Source organism: Catharus ustulatus, chromosome Z (genome assembly GCF_009819885.2).
Source record: "Catharus ustulatus isolate bCatUst1 chromosome Z, bCatUst1.pri.v2, whole genome shotgun sequence".
Lineage (NCBI taxonomy): Eukaryota > Metazoa > Chordata > Aves > Passeriformes > Turdidae > Catharus > Catharus ustulatus.
The window spans coordinates 63510017-63528509 of record NC_046262.2 but is presented as its reverse complement, the minus strand read 5'-3'; the positions used below and the strand labels follow the sequence as shown (position 1 = coordinate 63528509).

General features: G+C 44.3%; 2 protein-coding genes across 5 annotated transcripts in view; one reads left to right on the top strand and one right to left on the bottom strand.

Moving 5' to 3' along the window:
• The window catches only part of TMOD1 (tropomodulin 1), a 25683-nt gene extending 21087 nt beyond the window's left edge, over positions 1 to 4596 (top strand). For 3 of the 4 annotated variants that reach the window (XM_033084787.2, XM_033084789.2, XM_033084788.2), the window contains exons 7-10: positions 35 to 142; positions 1535 to 1678; positions 2114 to 2258; positions 4156 to 4596. In XM_033084787.2, the coding sequence (XP_032940678.1) occupies positions 35 to 142; positions 1535 to 1678; positions 2114 to 2258; positions 4156 to 4220 (462 nt within the window). In that variant the 3' untranslated portion in view covers positions 4221 to 4596. Of the gene's footprint in view, positions 1 to 34; positions 143 to 1534; positions 1679 to 2113; positions 2259 to 3330; positions 3397 to 4155 lie in introns of all 4 variants that reach the window. The other variant, XM_033084790.1, reaches the window with a different exon arrangement.
• Positions 4566 to 18493, bottom strand: TSTD2 (thiosulfate sulfurtransferase like domain containing 2). The gene is made up of 9 exons (XM_033084786.1): positions 18392 to 18493; positions 17981 to 18303; positions 17204 to 17312; positions 15459 to 15584; positions 13508 to 13613; positions 12104 to 12222; positions 11341 to 11499; positions 10286 to 10424; positions 4566 to 8953 (listed from the first exon to the last, which is right to left on the bottom strand). Exons 1-9 carry the CDS (start codon positions 18491 to 18493, stop codon positions 8694 to 8696), a joined length of 1443 nt encoding a protein of 480 aa, XP_032940677.1. The 3' UTR covers positions 4566 to 8693.

Here is an 18493-nt window from a genome sequence, read left to right as displayed (position 1 = left end):
GCCTAACACATGCTTTCTGCATTTCTTGTCACAGAATATTCCCATACCAACTCTAAAAGCTTTTGCGGAAGCGCTGAAAAACAACACGTACGTGAAGAAGTTCAGCATAGTTGGGACCCGGAGCAACGATCCTGTTGCTTTTGTGAGTACTGCGAGTTCATCGTCCCAGTGTTGTGACAGGAGCTGTTCTCAGGCGAGGTATTTTCAGCATCATTGACTGAGTGCTTCTGCACATTGTGTTGTGTTTGGCACATTCCACACCTCTGGCTGTTTGCTGCAGGTGCTTCAGTTTCAAGGGCGCTAGTGGAAGCCAGCAACAGACAGGCTTTGGTTCCTTCACTTCATTTTTCATGGAGTCTTCAGGGTGCAGTCCTTTAATCCATGCAGTCTCATATTTGTCCTCTAGGATCTCCTGGAATAGGAACATGAGACAACAACTGATGTCCTAGTGGCATCTTCTAAAAGCAGTTTGTCTCTCTCTGGACATTTGTTTCTGTTGGTACAAAGGTGTGCACACCTGCTGCTCCCATCACACACGTCTACTCCAGCTGTCTCTCATATTCTTTGTGCAGACGTGCAGAAGCAGGCTCTGCATCCCCTAATGTGTGGCCTCTGTAGGTGATAATGGGTCTTTCTGGCTGCTATGAGTGATGTTAAATATCAGTGGGGATGCAGAGAGGAGCCTGGCCTTCATGCTACCTTCCAGGCTGCATCTTTGCATCCTTCTCCAGGACCAGCTTTTGCTCTTAGTCACCCAGTTCAGGCACTCTGGACTGGGGAGAAAATGTGTGCAGGCAGGACAGGTGCTGTGTCAGAGCTTGAGGGGTGCTGTGCTGGGTTAGGGGAGCTGTGGGAGTAAATGCTGTGGGTGCTGGTCAGCCCTGCCATCACTTTCTGGTCCTTTTGTTTCATGATGCAGATGGATCCACCCTTGCAGTTTATTTGAAGTGACATGATCTGATCAGGTCTGGGGCATAACAAGCATTCCAGCCACTTCTGGCCTTACCCACTAAGGGAAGCAAAAATTATTAATATGGTTGTGATGCTGCTTGGGAGGACACCTTGGATGTGGAATATTCCTTGTTTTTCAAGACAGATGCTCTTCACTCTGCATGTTTTGATGGGAAGCATCTCAACCCTGCGCAGTGCAGGCAGGGACTCATCGGAATGGAGACAGGGCTAATGCTAGTCAGCATCCTTGTCATGCCATGCTGGCTTTAGAAGAGGGACAGATGAAGCTGTCAAAGGGCAGCTTCAGGTGTGGACTATCACCTTTTAGATAGCCCCAAGAGTTTGTCTATTCAAGGTTGTGCTGCAGCTTCCAGCATGCTCATGTTCAAGAATCCCCCTGCAGCAGCAGGGAACCCCCTTCAATCCACAAAGAGTACTTCCATCTGGTAGCAGTGAAACTGTGCAGCATGTGGGATCCTCCAGGAATACTCTGGAGGTGAGGGGAGCTGAAGCCCTGCTGCCCTTTGGTGCTCTGCCCCTGCCTGTCTGACTGGCAGCTCTTCCTGCCCACCTCTGTCCACAGGCCCTGGCAGAAATGTTGAAGGTCAATAGCACACTGAAGAGCCTGAATGTGGAGTCAAATTTCATTTCTGGGTCTGGAATCCTGGCTATTGTTGAAGCACTCGAGGGCAACACGTCGCTTGTGGAGCTTCGCATTGACAACCAGGTAAAGCGTGTGGGGGGGACAGCTGTGGTCAGGTGAAAGTGGCCTGTGTGGGGAACCCAGAGTGCCATGACACAGAGCCAGGGGCAAGTGCAACTCCCTGAGAAACCCAGAGCTTGAAGCAGCTGAGCTATGGGGAACTTGGAGACAGCTCACTGAGAGACCAAAATCCTGGTTTCTCCAGATGTCCATTAGCTGCTAATCTGACCAAGAAATAAAGTCTTTGGGCAAAAGGACTTGTGGGAATACCTGCTGGAGAAGTTGGAGCCTCTCAGTTGTAGCATGTCTACAGGAACAGGCCAGGGGTTTGTTTTACCATCTCCAAGTCAGAAATGGACACAGATCCAGAGAGAGGTCTGCAATCTCCACCCCTTCCCTCTAAGTGCTTGCTCTGAATCACCTTCTAACCTGAACAACTTGCTTTTCTGTTTTCAAAAGAGTCAACCCTTGGGCAACAAAGTAGAAATGGAAATCGCAAGTATTTTGGAAAAGAACACCTCTCTACTGAAGTTTGGATACCATTTCACCCAGCAAGGTCCCCGGCTTCGTGCCTCCAATGCCATGATGAGTAACAATGACCTGGGTGAGTCAAGCTGGCCACAAGCTGGAAAGCGTGGGAGGGTCCTGTGGGCAATTCCTGGTGGGATTAGGACAGAACTGCTCACGTTAAAGATGTGTTTGAATTAGAATGTGCCTCTTGAAGGGCCTGATGGTGCTTGCCCCTCAAGGAGGAAGGCAGCCCTCACCAGCTGGTTCCTTGCTCCAGCTGCTCTCAGCCAGGCAGTGTTTTTTGCAGTAACAGTGGGTATTGTTGGGAAAGAGCAAGAGCTGCTGATGTGCTTCAGTAGAGCTTGTGACACAGCATGCGGCACATGGGCTATGAGCTGCTAGCATTTGTGATTCCTGCCAAATGCTTGTCTTCCTCCAGCTTCATTCCCACTGTAACAAGGAGATGAAAAGTAGTGGAGTTGAACTTTGACAGCAGTGAAGATTTGGCCCATCCCCTTCAGCAAAACAAACTGGAACTGTTTCTAGGGATATGTGGAAAGCCACATGGCTTTGAGTTATCTGTATGCCCTCAGTGAAGTGATCAGAAGTCTCGTGAAACAAAATGTGGGCAAGTCTGCAAGCTGCCATTTCAGCCAAAGCACGTAGCAGAACCTTTTCATTGCTTGGCTACAAGCTACTGTAGAGCACTGGAAACCTGGCCAGCAGAGCAGTGCTGAATGCAGCTGACACACCCACCATGCTGTACTCAGCAGCTGTCATATCTAGGCACATGATACATTTGTTGTCCTTTAAAAACAAATGAAAAAAATCTCTCCTGCTTCAGCTGGTCCTGTGCTCCTAAGAAGCACAGCCAAGCACAGGGGTACATGCCAGGATCACATAAAATACTCCATACCTGGTCACTTGAGCTCTGCACTGGGAAAGGCTTGCTATTTTCTGTCCTTTGGAACACAGCATGATTTTTAATGACTCTGCAACACCTAGAGTTCAAAGTAATCAGCTTGAAGATTTAAAATTTAGTATTTTCATTGTTCCTGCTGTTGAGAGGACGAATTCACAACTTGCCTTCCATGTAAGAGTTGTGTATTTTTCCTCTTTGGCCACTAAGATCTGCATTTCTTGTCTGATATGGTTCTTGTTTGCAGCTCGTATTCATCGGTCTGGTGGTCTCTGGCAATAGCATCTCAGCTCTACATCTGGACAATGTATAAGTAAAGAAAAACTTTATTTTCCTCCCTGTCAGCAATAGCTCTCTGCTTGTGCTCCACTCCAGTGTTCTTGCTTATCAACTGACGCTACCAGAACATGGTTTTGGTTCCATAGCTTCTGTTCCCTAAGATGCTCTGTGTGAACCAACTGTGAAGGTTTTTATGTTCATCCTCATGAGCTAACTTCTGCATCCTCTTTATACATTTTTGTTCTGGCTTTTTTTCCCCACACCTTTCTTAGAAAGTCAAAAGGTGTAAATCAACTTGTAAGACTAGGTATGAGACTGTTTTGGCTATGTTAACTGTGATCATAGGACCACAGTCCAGTGGCTTAGGATAAGAAGAAACTTTTAAAAATTTTTTTTTTTTTTAATATGAAGAAGCAGATTTTTATTTTCAAAAACTAGCGAAGGAAAAATTATGACATCTGTTTCCTGCTGTCTCTCCATCAGTTATATGATGCACTGGCCAAAGTCCAATTACAACGACAAACTGTGAAATATAATTAACTACAGAATAAGGGAGGTAAGGCTGAAAGTAGCTTCTGGCCTTAAAGATGCATAGGGAGAAAAACCTGATATTCCTTGATTTTACTGTGTAAGTCTGCCTGCTGCTTAAAGCAGGAATTCAGAAGCTGATGCTATCCTGTTTCTTTCCTGGCAGAAAGTACATCTCTCAGCTCCTTTCTACAGCTGTTAAGTCAAGCCTGCCATCCAAATTATCCCGTTGCCATGACTGACTCCTCTTTCTCTTCTTTTTCAGTGAGGAAGAGAAGACTTGCAGAGGTGAATGGGCCTATTTTTCCCAAGTGCCGAACTGGAGTGTAGTTCCTGCCTATGGAGGTCATTCCCAGTGATCTGTGCTACACTGTGGAAATCTAAAGGCAATAAGTGCCTCGACAGAGTATTTGTGGTGCCTCTGTTCTGTTTTATGCACTAACAGTTGAAATTAAATAGTGGCTGTAGTTTTTATGAAGATTTTATCCAGTAGGACTGTTGATGTTTTCTGTAGAGTTGAAAACTATTCAAGCCAACGTGTCAATTTTATGCAACCTCGTTTAGAGTACAATTCAGTGTTAATGGGGATTAATTTTTCTATAAACTTCCTGCACGGTGTTTCATAAAGTTAGGATGTGGTATGCATGAATGAAAGATACAATTGTTTCACACAAATTATAGAAGTATTAAAAAAATACTTTATTTTTATTTTTTTTTCAAAGTTGATCTCAAGTAACTACAGAGTAACTAGTTTAACAAGCACTTCTAACATCTGGAAACATGGCTAATTTCAAGAATTGTAAGTTAACAATTTTTTACCAATATTTGCTGAATCATTTAACTGAAGATGCTGTTTCACATGCATCCCAGTGTTTCTTACAAAAAAACTGATCTCCACCCCCTGATTAAATGGAACTTAAGGCCACCAAATATAAAGCAGAGTCTCAAAAATCAAGTGGTTTAGATGGGTGAATATCCTTCAATCCCATGCATATGTGAAGAAAACAGTCATTCTCAGAGGTGTGATGCAAACCCTAACCCCCAGAGATGGCCAAACTAATCGGCAAATGAGAACCTTCTTTCACTCCCCACTCCTTTCGGTTTCCTAATGTTAAAAGTGTTTGTTTATTCACTGGAGACAGGTTGAATTCTCTCCTTTTGCTGTTTTGTCTAGATGACCATGTCCATTAATTAAATTTTGTTCTGCTAGGAATTATTTCTTTAACTGCTGTCCCTTATGTCCACATAAATGCAAGAATAAATGTTCTGCCCTAAAAAAGCTGTGAAGGGAAATACCCCAAATGTGCACTTACGCTATGTACGATCTCACAGCTTTTTGTTAGTGTACACTCATCATCGAGCCTGGGAGGAATACCCCACAGGCTTGCAGCGCACTGGACCCAGCACATCCAAAATTCCCACTGTTAATGTGGGTGGGATCCTGCTCAGTAAGAAGTCTCCATGGAAGAAGCATTGCTGTACTGAAACCTTAATCTTGGGCAGATGACACATCCTAGAAAATGTTCTCTCTTGCTAGAAATCTGCCTTTAAATGTCTGTTAGCGTGAAGTTTTTCAGCCTTACATTCTGGCAAAAGTCCCAGAGATTTCTTCAGAGCTTTTGCACAAACACCCCTGATGATTTAGCTCTGACCAGCAAAGCAGAGAAACGGTATTCAGTAATGTGGGAAACGCACTTGTTGCTCTTCAAATATTAATACATGTGCCCGTGGTGTCATATAAAATGCTTCACTATAGCTTGTTTCCTCCACTGTGCAAAAAATCAGAAAATGAATGTAGAAGAAAAATACTTGAAAATATACTAAAATGAAAAAAACTGGCAGACTTCTTGTCTTCTATGTGTACTGTGAAGACTTTGAAATTACCAACTACATCATCAAATCAGAGTAACATGCTTTCTGCTGAGCCATCCACTTGACTTTGCACAACACAGGCTCAGTTCTTCCCTTGGTTTAAGAATGTAAATTACCTTATCCTGGAAAATCCTGGTGGTACTAAGAAGCACAGCCATGCAAGGAGATGCACTACCATGTATACTACTCCAGCCCTTAACAAAAAAAGAAGATAAGAACTTTCATGTGTTTCACTGTAGCAGCAACCATATTAACCTTGCAGCTCAAAGGTATATGAAGCTGTCAGGATCATTTCCAGGTTGCTTGGCTGATCCTCAAGAACTGTTTTGCTGCAGGATGCATCTGACAGCTGAGGGTGGTGCAGCAGAGACAGGCAGTGCTGAGGCATCAGGCTGTATGATAAAAGCTGTGCAGCAATGGAGCTACAAAATGGTGATACCGTATTCCTGTTGGGCCCAGCAACTCTCTGGGAAAAAGGAAGGAAAAGCCATCTGCTGACTGCAGCATCTGGCAGTTAGAGCCCATCCTGCTGCAAACTCTTCCCTCTCCTGGAGCCCATGTGCCTTCTCTCAGGCATTACCACTGAGACGCCTGGATACCACCACATAGCTTTTCACATGACAAGTCCTTATTTGTATCAGTCTGACAAAACTAACCCAGAAAACAGGACAGAGAGCCCCTTATGGGCTAACCTGCAAGAAGCAGGCTAATACCGTCCTTTATCCCCTTCTCTGCTCTCTGCAGCATAGAGAACATGGCTTTATGAGATTCCATCTGTACATACCAAATCTTTCTCCTCCCCTGCCTTAGTGCAGCAAGGACTAGAAGAGGCCTCATGGCTCCCCTCTGCCTTTGAGGTAGCTCTCAGGAGAATTGTACCTTGTAGCCAGGTTTAGCATGTAGCAGATGAGGTTTCAGTGTTTATCTCTTCAGAATCAAGCACCTCCAACGTAACACGTTAAGTGTATTTGTGCAGGACTTAAAAAATTATAATGGAAGCACTAAAGGTTATTTATCATAGATGTTTCAGAAATTTACATATAAAATACAGTTGTTGCCATCCTGTGCTACTAAGTGATACAGAAACAGCATTACAAATTGATTACAGCGTTCCAGACCTGCTGATAGACTGAATTACAAAATTGTGTTCTTTTTAGCCTAACACAGGAAGATCACGAGCCACTCCCCATCAGTGCTTTAGATCAGACCCGCAAGTAGAGCCTGCATGTTTCTTCATAAATACTCCAGTCCTCAAAACCACAGAGGTTAACCGGCCAGGAGGGACTGGGAAGCCAGGGAGACGTTGGCACTGCTCAGACTTCTGCTGAAGGCGCCTACTGATGGGAATTTTCTAATTTCTTCACAAGGAGGAGACGTTCAGAGATTTACCATTAAATACTATCCTAGAAAGATTCCCAAAGGAAATATTCCCAAGCTCCAGGGTTTTGCCTCGTTAATGGATTTATCATGAGCACAGCTGGTGAACTGTTGATTTCATGGTAGCAATACTGGAAGCAAGAAAAAATATTTACCATGGCTTTAATGGAACCCAATGCCCATGTATTTAAGTTGCTAGTCAAGCCAACAATGAGGCCTTGCTGAATTAATAGCACCATGGAGAGAAAAGTACAATCTATATGAAAATAACATAACCCTGTCATTAAGCAACTGCAGAAACCTAAGAAACTATTTTCTTGTTTTAAAAGCATTTGCCAGTAAAAAACTCCAAACCTAGTGACTTTGATGTCCTAAAGCCTTACTGTTTAGTTCCCAGAAGGACAGTCAATTTCAAAGACATTTTTCAGTCAAGACACATCTTCCACACTATTAATAAATCCTTTCTGTACCATTCTACAGCATCACGCACATAATACAGCACGTGGGACAGTATTTTAATCTCATCTGCTGTAGGTCCCTTTAAAAACAATATCTCAACAAGTGCTGGAAATTGCAAAAACATCCTGCAGCTTTTAAAAAACTCAACTCATGCTTAAAAAGCACAAATGCTCCCCAGAACTCAAATTATTTAACTGGATAAAGGATCTTGCAGTCTCCTCATAGCTGCTGCTAACATTTATGCACACATGCATCACTTACAGTGCCATGATGCTGGTATTTTGACAGTCTCTGTGCTGCCCTCTTTGTGTGCTTGTTTCAACATGCTTCAAGCTGTCAGGTTTTTTTAGTGCAAGCAGAGCTGAGCCCTGCATATTTCATACACTGACAAGTTGAGGGGAAAAAACAGTTCCCAGGGAGACTGAGCACTGGAAAGAAGATTGGGTTTGCTCTTCATCCAGCAGGTCACACAAATATGGCTGGGCAAATTATCCCCACGCCTTTGCTCCAGCTCCTCCTGCTGCTTTCAGTCAGTTTTACAGGAAAGTTAAATCAGTTATTTCAGGTAACTTCACCTTGCTTCTCACTGATATAAAGCAAGAGATGCAGGTTGATGGTGTGCATGTGGAATATATCTTCAGGATGTAATCTGGTCACATACCCACACCATATTGATAAATCTGCTGTTTGCATACCTTACTATAAGCTATTGAAGCAGATGCATGATTCTTGGAGAGGTCAGACAGGTTGATCTCCATGCAGGAAGAAAAAAAATGGAATTCTTCTTGAATTCCTTCAGTTTCTTTTGAATTGTGAGCAGCTCTGTCACATTGCAGATACTCTGCTCCAAAATCCCCATGGTAAAGGCCACACTACACGACTGTACCCAAAGGGAGAAATCCTGTAGTGCTGGTGATGCATTGGGCACTCTGGTAATTTACAGGCAAGTAATGGATGGTTTTCAGGGCATATTCTATGTTTAAAGGCAGCATATGAACAAGACTTTCCAAGCCAACATATTTTCATAATTTCCAAACCTAACTGATTAACAGATAGAGAACTGGTTACACATGTCAGATTAACCAATGAAACAGCTTAATCTTTTCCTGTGTCCAGGATCCTTGGTGAGATATGTTCAATTGGTACCCTTGGCCGCCTCCTTGTGCATTCACATTCCTCCTTAAGTGTCTGTCCTGAAGCCCTTGAGGTCACCTTGAGCGCCTTCTCTTGACAAACAGAGCAGCAAGCTGTAAGACCTTTGTTGCAACAACTTGGACATGTCAGGACAAGCTGCCGGCAGTGCTGACTGGAACAAAGTTTATACTGGTCCCACAGCACCCCACAGTATCTGCATGCTGGAGGGAGGAGGAAAAGAAGAAGTTAACACCCATACTGCTCTGGCTGTTCCCTTGCAGAGGGCTTGCCAAGGCACCAGGGGGCTGCCAGCTCTCATTTAAGTGGCTATTGTCTTGCAGATTTTTAATTCCTGTTTAGCTTGATCTTCTAGAAACTAGTTCACGTGAAAATATCTTTTTGTACATACTTAAGACAGTTTTCCCTCTGGAAAAGTGGAGAGTGATCATTAGTGCTTTCTCTAGTTCTGAATAGACAGATTTAGATTCTTACTGCCAAGAGAAGTAGAAAGACATGCAGGTGGCAACTGAACTGCAGGAATAAGGGGATGTCATGGAACTTCCTTCCATCTACAAACAATGCAAGCGCTTGTGCAGACGGAGTGCCATTTGCAGTCCTGATAGAGTCCTTCCAGAACATCACAGGTTTCAACTCTTTAACTGAAAACTACAGCCCAGTTTTAGCTGTACCAAGAAGGTGCACACCACAGCACTTCCCCTTGAAACTTCCGTAGGGATGGCTGTGATGTATCCAGAATGTGTTCTGTTTCCATACCAAGTCAGGACCCTACAAGATGTTTAGAGTAATCGCAGAGGAGGAATGGTAGGTTATGCTTGAAAAGTTACCAACTCAGAGAAAAAACAGCACTGCTTCCTAAAAAAAAAGGGCTAGAGCCAAATTCCAGCTACTTGTTGTATCTGGCAACTCACAGCAAAATAAGAGATTACTTAATTAGCAGTAATTGAAGAGCAATCCCAGCTAGAAGATCAGGCAATGTTCTTAACAACTTCAACTAGAGGCCACTGAAATTCAATTGGATATAGAATTTCTCAAGCATGAAAATAACAAGGTGCTGTAGAGCATAATGCCACTACTCTCCCAATACCTGGAAGTCTTGGTTGATATTCTGTGAGAGTGCTGGAGCAGAGGACTGCTGGCAGCAGGAGAGCTATTTTAAACTTTCTTCAGTTGGCCAACCACATTCTGATCAGCACTGTGGACAACAAGCAGGTAACAACAGCTGTGGTGCTGGACATCTGTCTCCGTAGGTGCAGATGGCTCATAACAGCTATTCCCTCATTCTGCAGGGAATACTTCCTTCTACTGCTCCAGTTTTAGTGAACTCTTGTTAGGGACCCCCTTTCCTCTCATTTCTGTGTTGCATGTTAAAGCCATAGTGTTGATAAGTCATCATGAGAAGCAGCAGCACTATGAGATCAAACCAAGTATGAGGATGAACTACACAGGCCAGTTTGGTCGTCCCTATCCTGAACACCACTGGAAATGATTGCAATAGCTTCCCAGCCTTCTGCACTTACATTATCTAGTCCTACCTGAGATGATATCTTCATTGGAACAAATGGCGTAACGATCATCAAATACAAACAGCTTCCCCCTGTAGAATCCATCTGGAAACTCTTCTAGGTACTTGTGAATTCCACCTTTTAGCTGGTAAACCTCTCTGCACACTGCCTGTTTAAAGCATATTAGCAGAAAAGCTGAAGGAGGCCACAGCAGTGGTGGTGTGCCAGAGTTCCCAAAGCAAATGCTGTAAATGCCAGCGGTCAGTGAAAAGCAGCAGCCTCTCTGTGACCATTAGATGGCACCATGTGCAGCCACAGCTCTAGGCAGTGCCACCAGGGAGTACTGGGCAGCTCCACAATGCTGGCTTGTTGGCACGGACCCAACTCCTCATTTAATGTTACACTCGAAGCTGGTAACCTCCTCACCTGAGGAAGGTTTGTTGCATCACAGATCAACTGCTTTTGAACCTCCATGAACTTGTTATTCAGTTTTTATTTACTTAACAATTAGTAAAGCAGAATTTTGCAGGGTTCACATTGATGCAGCAGAATAAAGGGACCCCATGGTTTAAATCTCTGGAGAACCTTCTGTTCCCTTGATCCTTGAGAGAAGGATCCAGGAGAAGAGAGGGATGGAAATTTTAGAACACAAATAGAACAATGCACTGTGCTGGATTTACTTCTGCAACACTGAGAAAAACACTGACTGGCTAATTTTCGCCACTCTGAGATGCTCAAGCCGTGCAGTAATGACCACAGAGCATAACCTAGACGGTCTGTGGAAATACTGCAGAGTATTTTCAAGCCCTGCTAAAACAGTCCTACAAATACCTCTTCTCAGGAAATGGGTAATGTAATTATTTTCACTGCTGTGACACTAGTCCACACAGGTCATACTGAGCCACACTGAACTATCCAGGTCCTTGACAGACAGCATGAGACAAGTACATGTCAGAGGCATTTATCTCCCCACCTGTGCATTCTGCAGTTTGTGCACAGTAAGAATTCACCAGCAAGACAAAAGACAGGTGCCCTTAAAGCAGCCTCAACTCCCCGACACTTGTGCCCCCAGAATGACATCTTACCTTGCTCCTGAGGTAAGCAGAGCCTCTTTCACAACGAATCCCTCCTGTGCAGTACATCAGGACACGCTTGTCTTTAAAAAGCTCCAGGTTTTCATCTACGTAGCTTGGAAAATAGCTGAACTTCCTGATATCTGGAGCCAGACAGCCCTGGAAATGCCCCTGCAATTACAACAGATGGCCATGGAACTGGTTACAAGCACTGTTACTGCTAAGGTCTATGCCTCAAACTAGAAATAACAAATCTCTGGGCTGGAACATTCAGCCCACTGCAGCTGTTTTAGGCAGCTCCTCAGCTGTATTTATGCATCAAAGGATATGTTAAAATCTGTAGGAGGATTCTGGGCACAGCAAGCAAAGAAGAGAGAGCTAAGCAGAACTGTCAGAGAGAGGACAAACCACAACAGTGCATGAGTGGTGGTGGTTGTGACAACAGGATGCCCCTGCTGACAGATAGGACAAGAATAAAAAATGCTGAAAAACATCTCTACAAATTATGCTATTTGAAACATTCATGCTCATATTGTATGGACCACTTTGTTGTCTTCCTGCTCCACACTGTATAAGCACTTGGCCAGGCAGGCTCCATCCTGAGTTGCTGGGCAGGTTCTCTACTGCTTGTGTCTAATATTCATTACTAAGGTGCACTCTGTACACATTACACACAATCTGGAGTATGTAATCTCTTCTAGCAGTAAGGTTACACCCTCACAATCATAAATGCTTCACCCCAGCACCTGTAAAAAAGCAGGCAAGCAGCACTTACTATTTTACTTTCATAGAAGTTCCTACAGTCCAGCAAGATGGTATCGCTTTGTCCTTGAGTGGTCTGAGACAAATATTGTTCTACTTCTCTATGAAATTCCTGAGGGGATAAATGGATTCCTTTAAGAAAACAAAACAAAACAAACAAAAAAAAGAAGAGGGAAGGGGGAAGAGAAGTGAGAAGCAGAACTATAAAACAATGTCACGAATGAGATCACTGATCCAGATTCTCCTTAGATTTCCAAACAAAAAATTTTTGTGATTGTTCACAGACTTTTCATTCCATCTCAAGCAGCCAAGTTTATCCATGCTTGACTTCCTATTGGCAAATGAAAGAAAACACAACACTCTTCCATACGATGGAAGAAGCAGCAGACAGGTACTTATCTTTATGATCTTTTGTTGCATCCCCCTAACTACTCTTACAGCTGCAGAAGAGGGAGTGACATGTTCCACTTCTCTCTGCTCATCCCTCATTACATTTGGAGGTGCAGAAATACAATTTTTAAAATTAAACTCTTATTGAGAATAATGGAAAATTTCCATAAACATGTATTACTTTCAGTACAACTTCAATTTACATAAAGTTTCTCAACTTTCAGGGTTTAGGACTCTTAATCTATTGAAAAACTAAAAATCTCCACCAGTAAAATCCTTTACCTTATTAAAAAATACCCCTACAAGCAACCTGCCAGAATAATATGAACCATCTCCCTAAAATGCTGCAAAAGAAGAGGAAAAAGAGCAAAAAAACCAAAAAAAGACATAGCCAAACCTACATCCCATAAACTACAAAAAAATGGGAACGAAACATAATATTCCAAATGCACAATAAGTTGCTGTAGGAGTTTGGCATCAACAAAACCTCTTGGTTTGGAAAAAAAAGCCCAAAGCTGCTCTGTTAACTGCTGTTTGCTGTGCTCTAACTTACCACCTATGTAAGCATCCTTACAGCAAATCCACAGTCAGGAACACCGTATCAGGCATAATCCACACTAAGCAGCTATAGTTAGCACACAACAAATGCAGTCAGATGGAGTTCATGCAGAGCTAGGATCTGCTTAGTGCAAAAGACAGGAGCATGGCTGTTGGCTCCAAAACGAGTGAAGCCAAGTCAGCAGTCCCTACCCCACAACAAGGTAACTGCTTCATGTCATCTGAACTCTCCCACAAAACCTGAAGTTAATTCTGAAGTTTTCTGAGGCAGCTATACACTTGGCTAGTCAAATTCTGGGCCAGCAAATTCTCTGCACCAGTAGCTTTTGACTACCAGTAGGTATCAATTTCTCTATCTATTTCTTCTGTGTCCTGGCCATTGTGCTAAAGGAAGTATTTTGGAGGTATATTACTGTTCACTCACCTCTCACTTGCATGAGAGGCTTTATTTTTCATTACATAAACTTACCAGTTTCTTTATAAGACACTATCTTTGGATCAATGCCCATAGGTACAATTTCTTTGAATACTCCAACTCTAAGGTCTGGGAAACAGTGAGCTCCTCCTGCACTGCTCTAGGAAATCAAACACAAAAACAATTCACCAAAATTTGCCTGGTGTCAAAATTAAAATTACACACTTGCTTTAATTCTACAGCTCATCAGAATATGAAAATATCTTCATAGCTGAGGGAAAGGAATGTCTTTCCTCATGAAATTCATACTCTAAATCCTGAAGTTTAGGCAGTGGCTCCCTAACACCACCTGGAAGACAGGTGTCTTAGGCCCAATGACTACTTAGGAGGTGAGACAGACAGGAGGTGCAGGGATGTACACCAAATCTTAGTCAGAAACATGTTACTAGCACTTATTGTGAGAAAGCTGAGGCCCCTACAAAAGCATGCTGATCCTGGCAGGAATATGAAATAATGTCCTCCAGTAATGGATCATGTTGACACATCCAGGCCCTGCAGTTCTCTTCATCCCTCTGGCACCAGACACAAGCACAGCTGTGCCTCCAGTCATGACGTGCGTGATGGGAACTGCAGTGTTCATGCATGTGAAGGAGATGTATGGGAGGTCAGCCAGACACAAGATTTATTAACAGTGGAGGCTGGAATCCTCCTCCCCCCTCACTCAAGCATGGGGTTTCCCCTTCTGAAGTCCTGATAAGCCCTTTTTTGGTAGGCATCCCCACTGCAGGCTACAGGGAGTGAGAATTTCTGCAGGGCTGAGCCTCAAACACAGCTTAGGCACCATCAAGTATATAAACATGGAAAAAAAAGTGCAGTGCTGTGCAGCACTGTTCTAACTATTATGGAAATCAGTCTGCGGGAACTGTAGTGGCCACTGGGTATGTTCATAGCCCTAAGCATGGTTCTCACTCCTCTATCCCATGTGTTCATGGCACAGCAACTTGAAAGCCTCATTCAATTGGGTATACAATTTTCAGGAGGAACTGTGAGACACAAACACCATAGTCCACCAATGAAGGAACACTAATGCCCAGAGAGATCATGCAAGGTTGAAGGTTTTGCCAAGGTCTGGGTAAAATTCCATCCCTGTTCTGTTTTTGCATATACGTATGCCTGTAACTAACACAAGTCCTCTTGAAATTCAGCCAAGCATAACACACATTTATGAAGCTAAGACTGAATCATCACTGCAGCTCATCTTGGAATCTGAGTTTCACAAATTTCACTAACTCCTTTGATCTAGTTGCTTATGAAAAAATAATAAGACTCACTGCAAATAAAACTGTTCTCCTTGCAGAGACACCAGAACCTACAGTGGTTGGCAGCCAAAGCCTACCAGAATTCCATACAGTGCACCAGCCACTGCTGCACTCACCATGTGAGGACAGCAATCTGTACATATGCTCCATCTAGGCTCTACGCAGAGTAGGATGAAAACTCTTGATAGTCTCTGTGTGTCTTTTCCGTAAGATACCCAATCCATGGAACTAACATTGTACTTATATGGACATCAAAGTCTGCATGAATCTAAAACAGCAGTACTGCTTCCAGTCAAGGATCTCAAATCAGTGTGAAGAGGACAGTGCGCAAACACCTTCCTGGGCTACGTGTATGTCATGATGCCTGCTCTGGAGTAAATGCTTGTTGCAGAATGGTGGGGCTTAAACACACTCCCTCACTCACCTGCACTGGGGGGCTCTGCAGCTGCACCCACAGCTGCTGAAGCCTGCAGCAGCTGTTACCACTGCCCATGGAAACTCCTAATTTTGGTAAAAACCAGCAAAGATATAGTTTTGGTATGATTTAAGATCCACCGACTTAGGTAAGTGGTATGAGAGCAGAACAGCTACGGCAGAAGTAATACTATCAAGAATAAATGTATTTATTTCTTCAATATTAAATTACCCACATTAACAATGTCCACATAAAAACTATTTCTTCATACCTTGAAATCCTCTTGACACAAAATGTTTTTGAACAGAGGCTGAGAAAGCATAACTTTAATGTAGAGACTGGTAGCTACTTTGCTTCCACCAACTGTCCCATTAATCCCCTCTGTAGCAACTCGTACCTAGAAGGCAAGAGGAGAAGGTGGGGCTGAGCCTTAGTTACAACAAAACAGATCACAGTGAAATCAGCAAAATAGGACTGGGTGACAAACAGCAGGCATAGGGGTATGTTCAGAAAAGAGACTACTGAATAAGCAAGGAAAATATGGCTAGACTGAAGTTGAACATAAAGACAATAAACAGAAAAAAAAAAAACCCAACAATCCAGGAATCACTTCTGAGCCATTTTAAAATAAGACTCACACCAGGACAGTCAGAAGAGTCCATTCAATAAACAGAGAAATGCTATATAAATAGAGAAAATGCTGCCTGCAAATTCTGCAGTCCAGCATTAGAATTCCCTCTGGAAGCTGCCTCAGAAAGAACAATAGGCTTGTGCCCCATGATTCACACAACTAAAAATGAAAATGTGAATATGCATAACATATTGTATCTAATATTAAATTTTGAGATGAGTCATTTTATCTCCAGCACTGATAAATGAACAAAAGCTCTGAAGTGGGGGTGGGGAGAAAGAGTAAAGATTGAATATAAGAAGCAAGGAAAAAAACAACTGATTGGGAAGGTAAATGCTGTACCTGTCTTGGAGATGAGATAAAAAAAAAAAGAAAGAAAAGAAACTCAAGCAAAATACCAACTACCAGGCAACAGCTGAGCAGAAAAGGAAGTGTATCCATGATGACTTTTCACCCCCAGACCTGTGTTGATGTGCCACTGGCACAGAACAAGAAGTTACTTAGGGAGACAAGTCACAGGTAAAAGAAGCTTCCTGCTATACATTGCCCTCCTTCTCCCCACAGACAGCCTAGGAACATGAGCTTTGTGAGGCTAAAATTCACCTTCTCCCACAACCTCCAGAGGCCAGGTACACAAGCAACTCATGTTCTTGGTCTAGCTTGCCAGCATGAAGATAATGGACTGTACTACATTACGGCGTGGTCTAAGACGCTGGCTGCTTTCACCTAATTCCCAACAGTGTGGTTTACAGCTTGGTGTAGCCACTCTGACTGGGAGCCCACTGTGCACTGAGTGAGGACACAGGTGCCCAGTGAGTGGAGCAGGCCCAGATCCATGCCACTGCTCCTGAGGCTGCGTTGTGCTGCACATGTCTTTAGCCACAGGATACAGCCAGCCTGCTAATGCTAACCTGCATGCAGCACCCTGCTGACATCAGGGATTAAGCCACTTCCATCTCCTTGCGTTTATCTAAAAGCACATCACAAATTTCTCATGTGAATATCCCTTCTGACTGATGGTTGGAGTGATAGAAAGACTGATTTTCCTGTTTCCCTGTGTAACAGATGGGAATGGGGTAACTCGTGCAAGGCCAGGGTCTGCACAGTGTGGTGTCTGTGAGGCTCACTCAATGCCACACAACCCAGGGCTCCCTGCACCAAAAGGGATATAAGACTATCTGTATTTTCTTTTATTGTGATAGCTCTTAAACAGAATTCTAAAAGACACCTTACCGAGTCTGACTGCCTCTCTTAATGGGATCTTAACAGCCTAGCACTTTCTGGTGCAAAACACATCTGCTTCTCCACATATGCCATCATTTTGCATTAAATAAAGATGTGGCTTTTTTTTTCCTTAAGAATAGAACCATTGCTTCAAACCTTACCTTGCCAGTGAGATGTAGATGCTGACACAAAGCCTTTTGCCAAGCACAAAGTTTCTCTGGATCCCTCACCTCACAGTAACAGTAATAGAGAAGTACTTCTCCCACCTGGCTGCCCACAGCATGGCAAAGGTAAGCAAACAGAAAAAGAATGTTAAGAAAGAACAAAATATTATATACTATTAGCAGTAACCATTCAAAAAGCAGACAATTTTCTTCTGGTGGATGTGTAGAGAAAAACCCCTCAAAAAAACTTGGGAGGGATTAGCACTGCTGGGTTTATTTCGAACAGAAGGAATGTTAACTAAAAAAAGCTCCCACACTTCTAATTCTTGGGACTGGTTACTAAATGAACTCCTCTGTACTCTCATTGCCAGTGGCCTACCATATGCTCTCCCCACACAAAGAACACAAGAACTACTGACTTTTGTGCACACAAGGATGCCATTAAATGCCCTCTTTGCCAGAATAGCACTTGAAAACTCAAGCACTTGAGCTACCTATATCTAAAAAGCCAAATTTTTTGTGAGATTGCATGTTCCCACATTCTGTGCGGCACAAGCCAAACTCGGTCGTAGCCAGAAACTTTCTTGTGAACTTTCTTTGTAACTAAGTGAGCCCTTCAGAACCTGAACGAGCAGCAAAAAGGAACCCGTGCAGGGGAAGGCTCTTCCTGCACCTTAGAAGCATCGCTTGACTGACTCTCATAGGAAGTACTACTGGCAGATGATTATGCAAATCCGAATACCCCGCTCGCGGACCTCGGAGCGCCTTCCTTACCTTGTCAGTTCATCCTGGCTGACGTGGCTGGTGTCCGGGAGCGCCCAGCAGATCTCCGGGCTGCCGCAGGAGTGCCCGCTCGGCCGGGCCGCGCTGTCCGCCGGGCCCGGGCCGCCCTCGGGGCTCTCTCCGGCCTCCGCCGGCCCCGCACCGAGCCCCGCCTGCCGCCCCACGTCCCCGGAGTGGTGCAGGGCCACGTGCCTGTGGATGCCGCGCAGCTCCTCGAACGCCTGCCGGCAGCACCGCCACCGCACGCCCTCTCCGCCGCCGGGACACCGCGACGCGGCCGGCACCTCCTTGGCTTTGACGAACAGGGAGAAGGCCTGGAAGGCACCGCAAGCGTCCGCGTTACCGAGGTTACAGCGCGGCCCTGCCCAGGCCCGGAGCGGCCCGCGCCCGGCCCCGACCCACCTTCCTGCGGGCGGCCGCGCGCTGCTTCCTGCCCGCCGCGGCCCCCTCAGCGCTGCCCCGCGCCGAGCCCGGCCCGGCCGGCGCCGCCTCGCCCAGCACCAT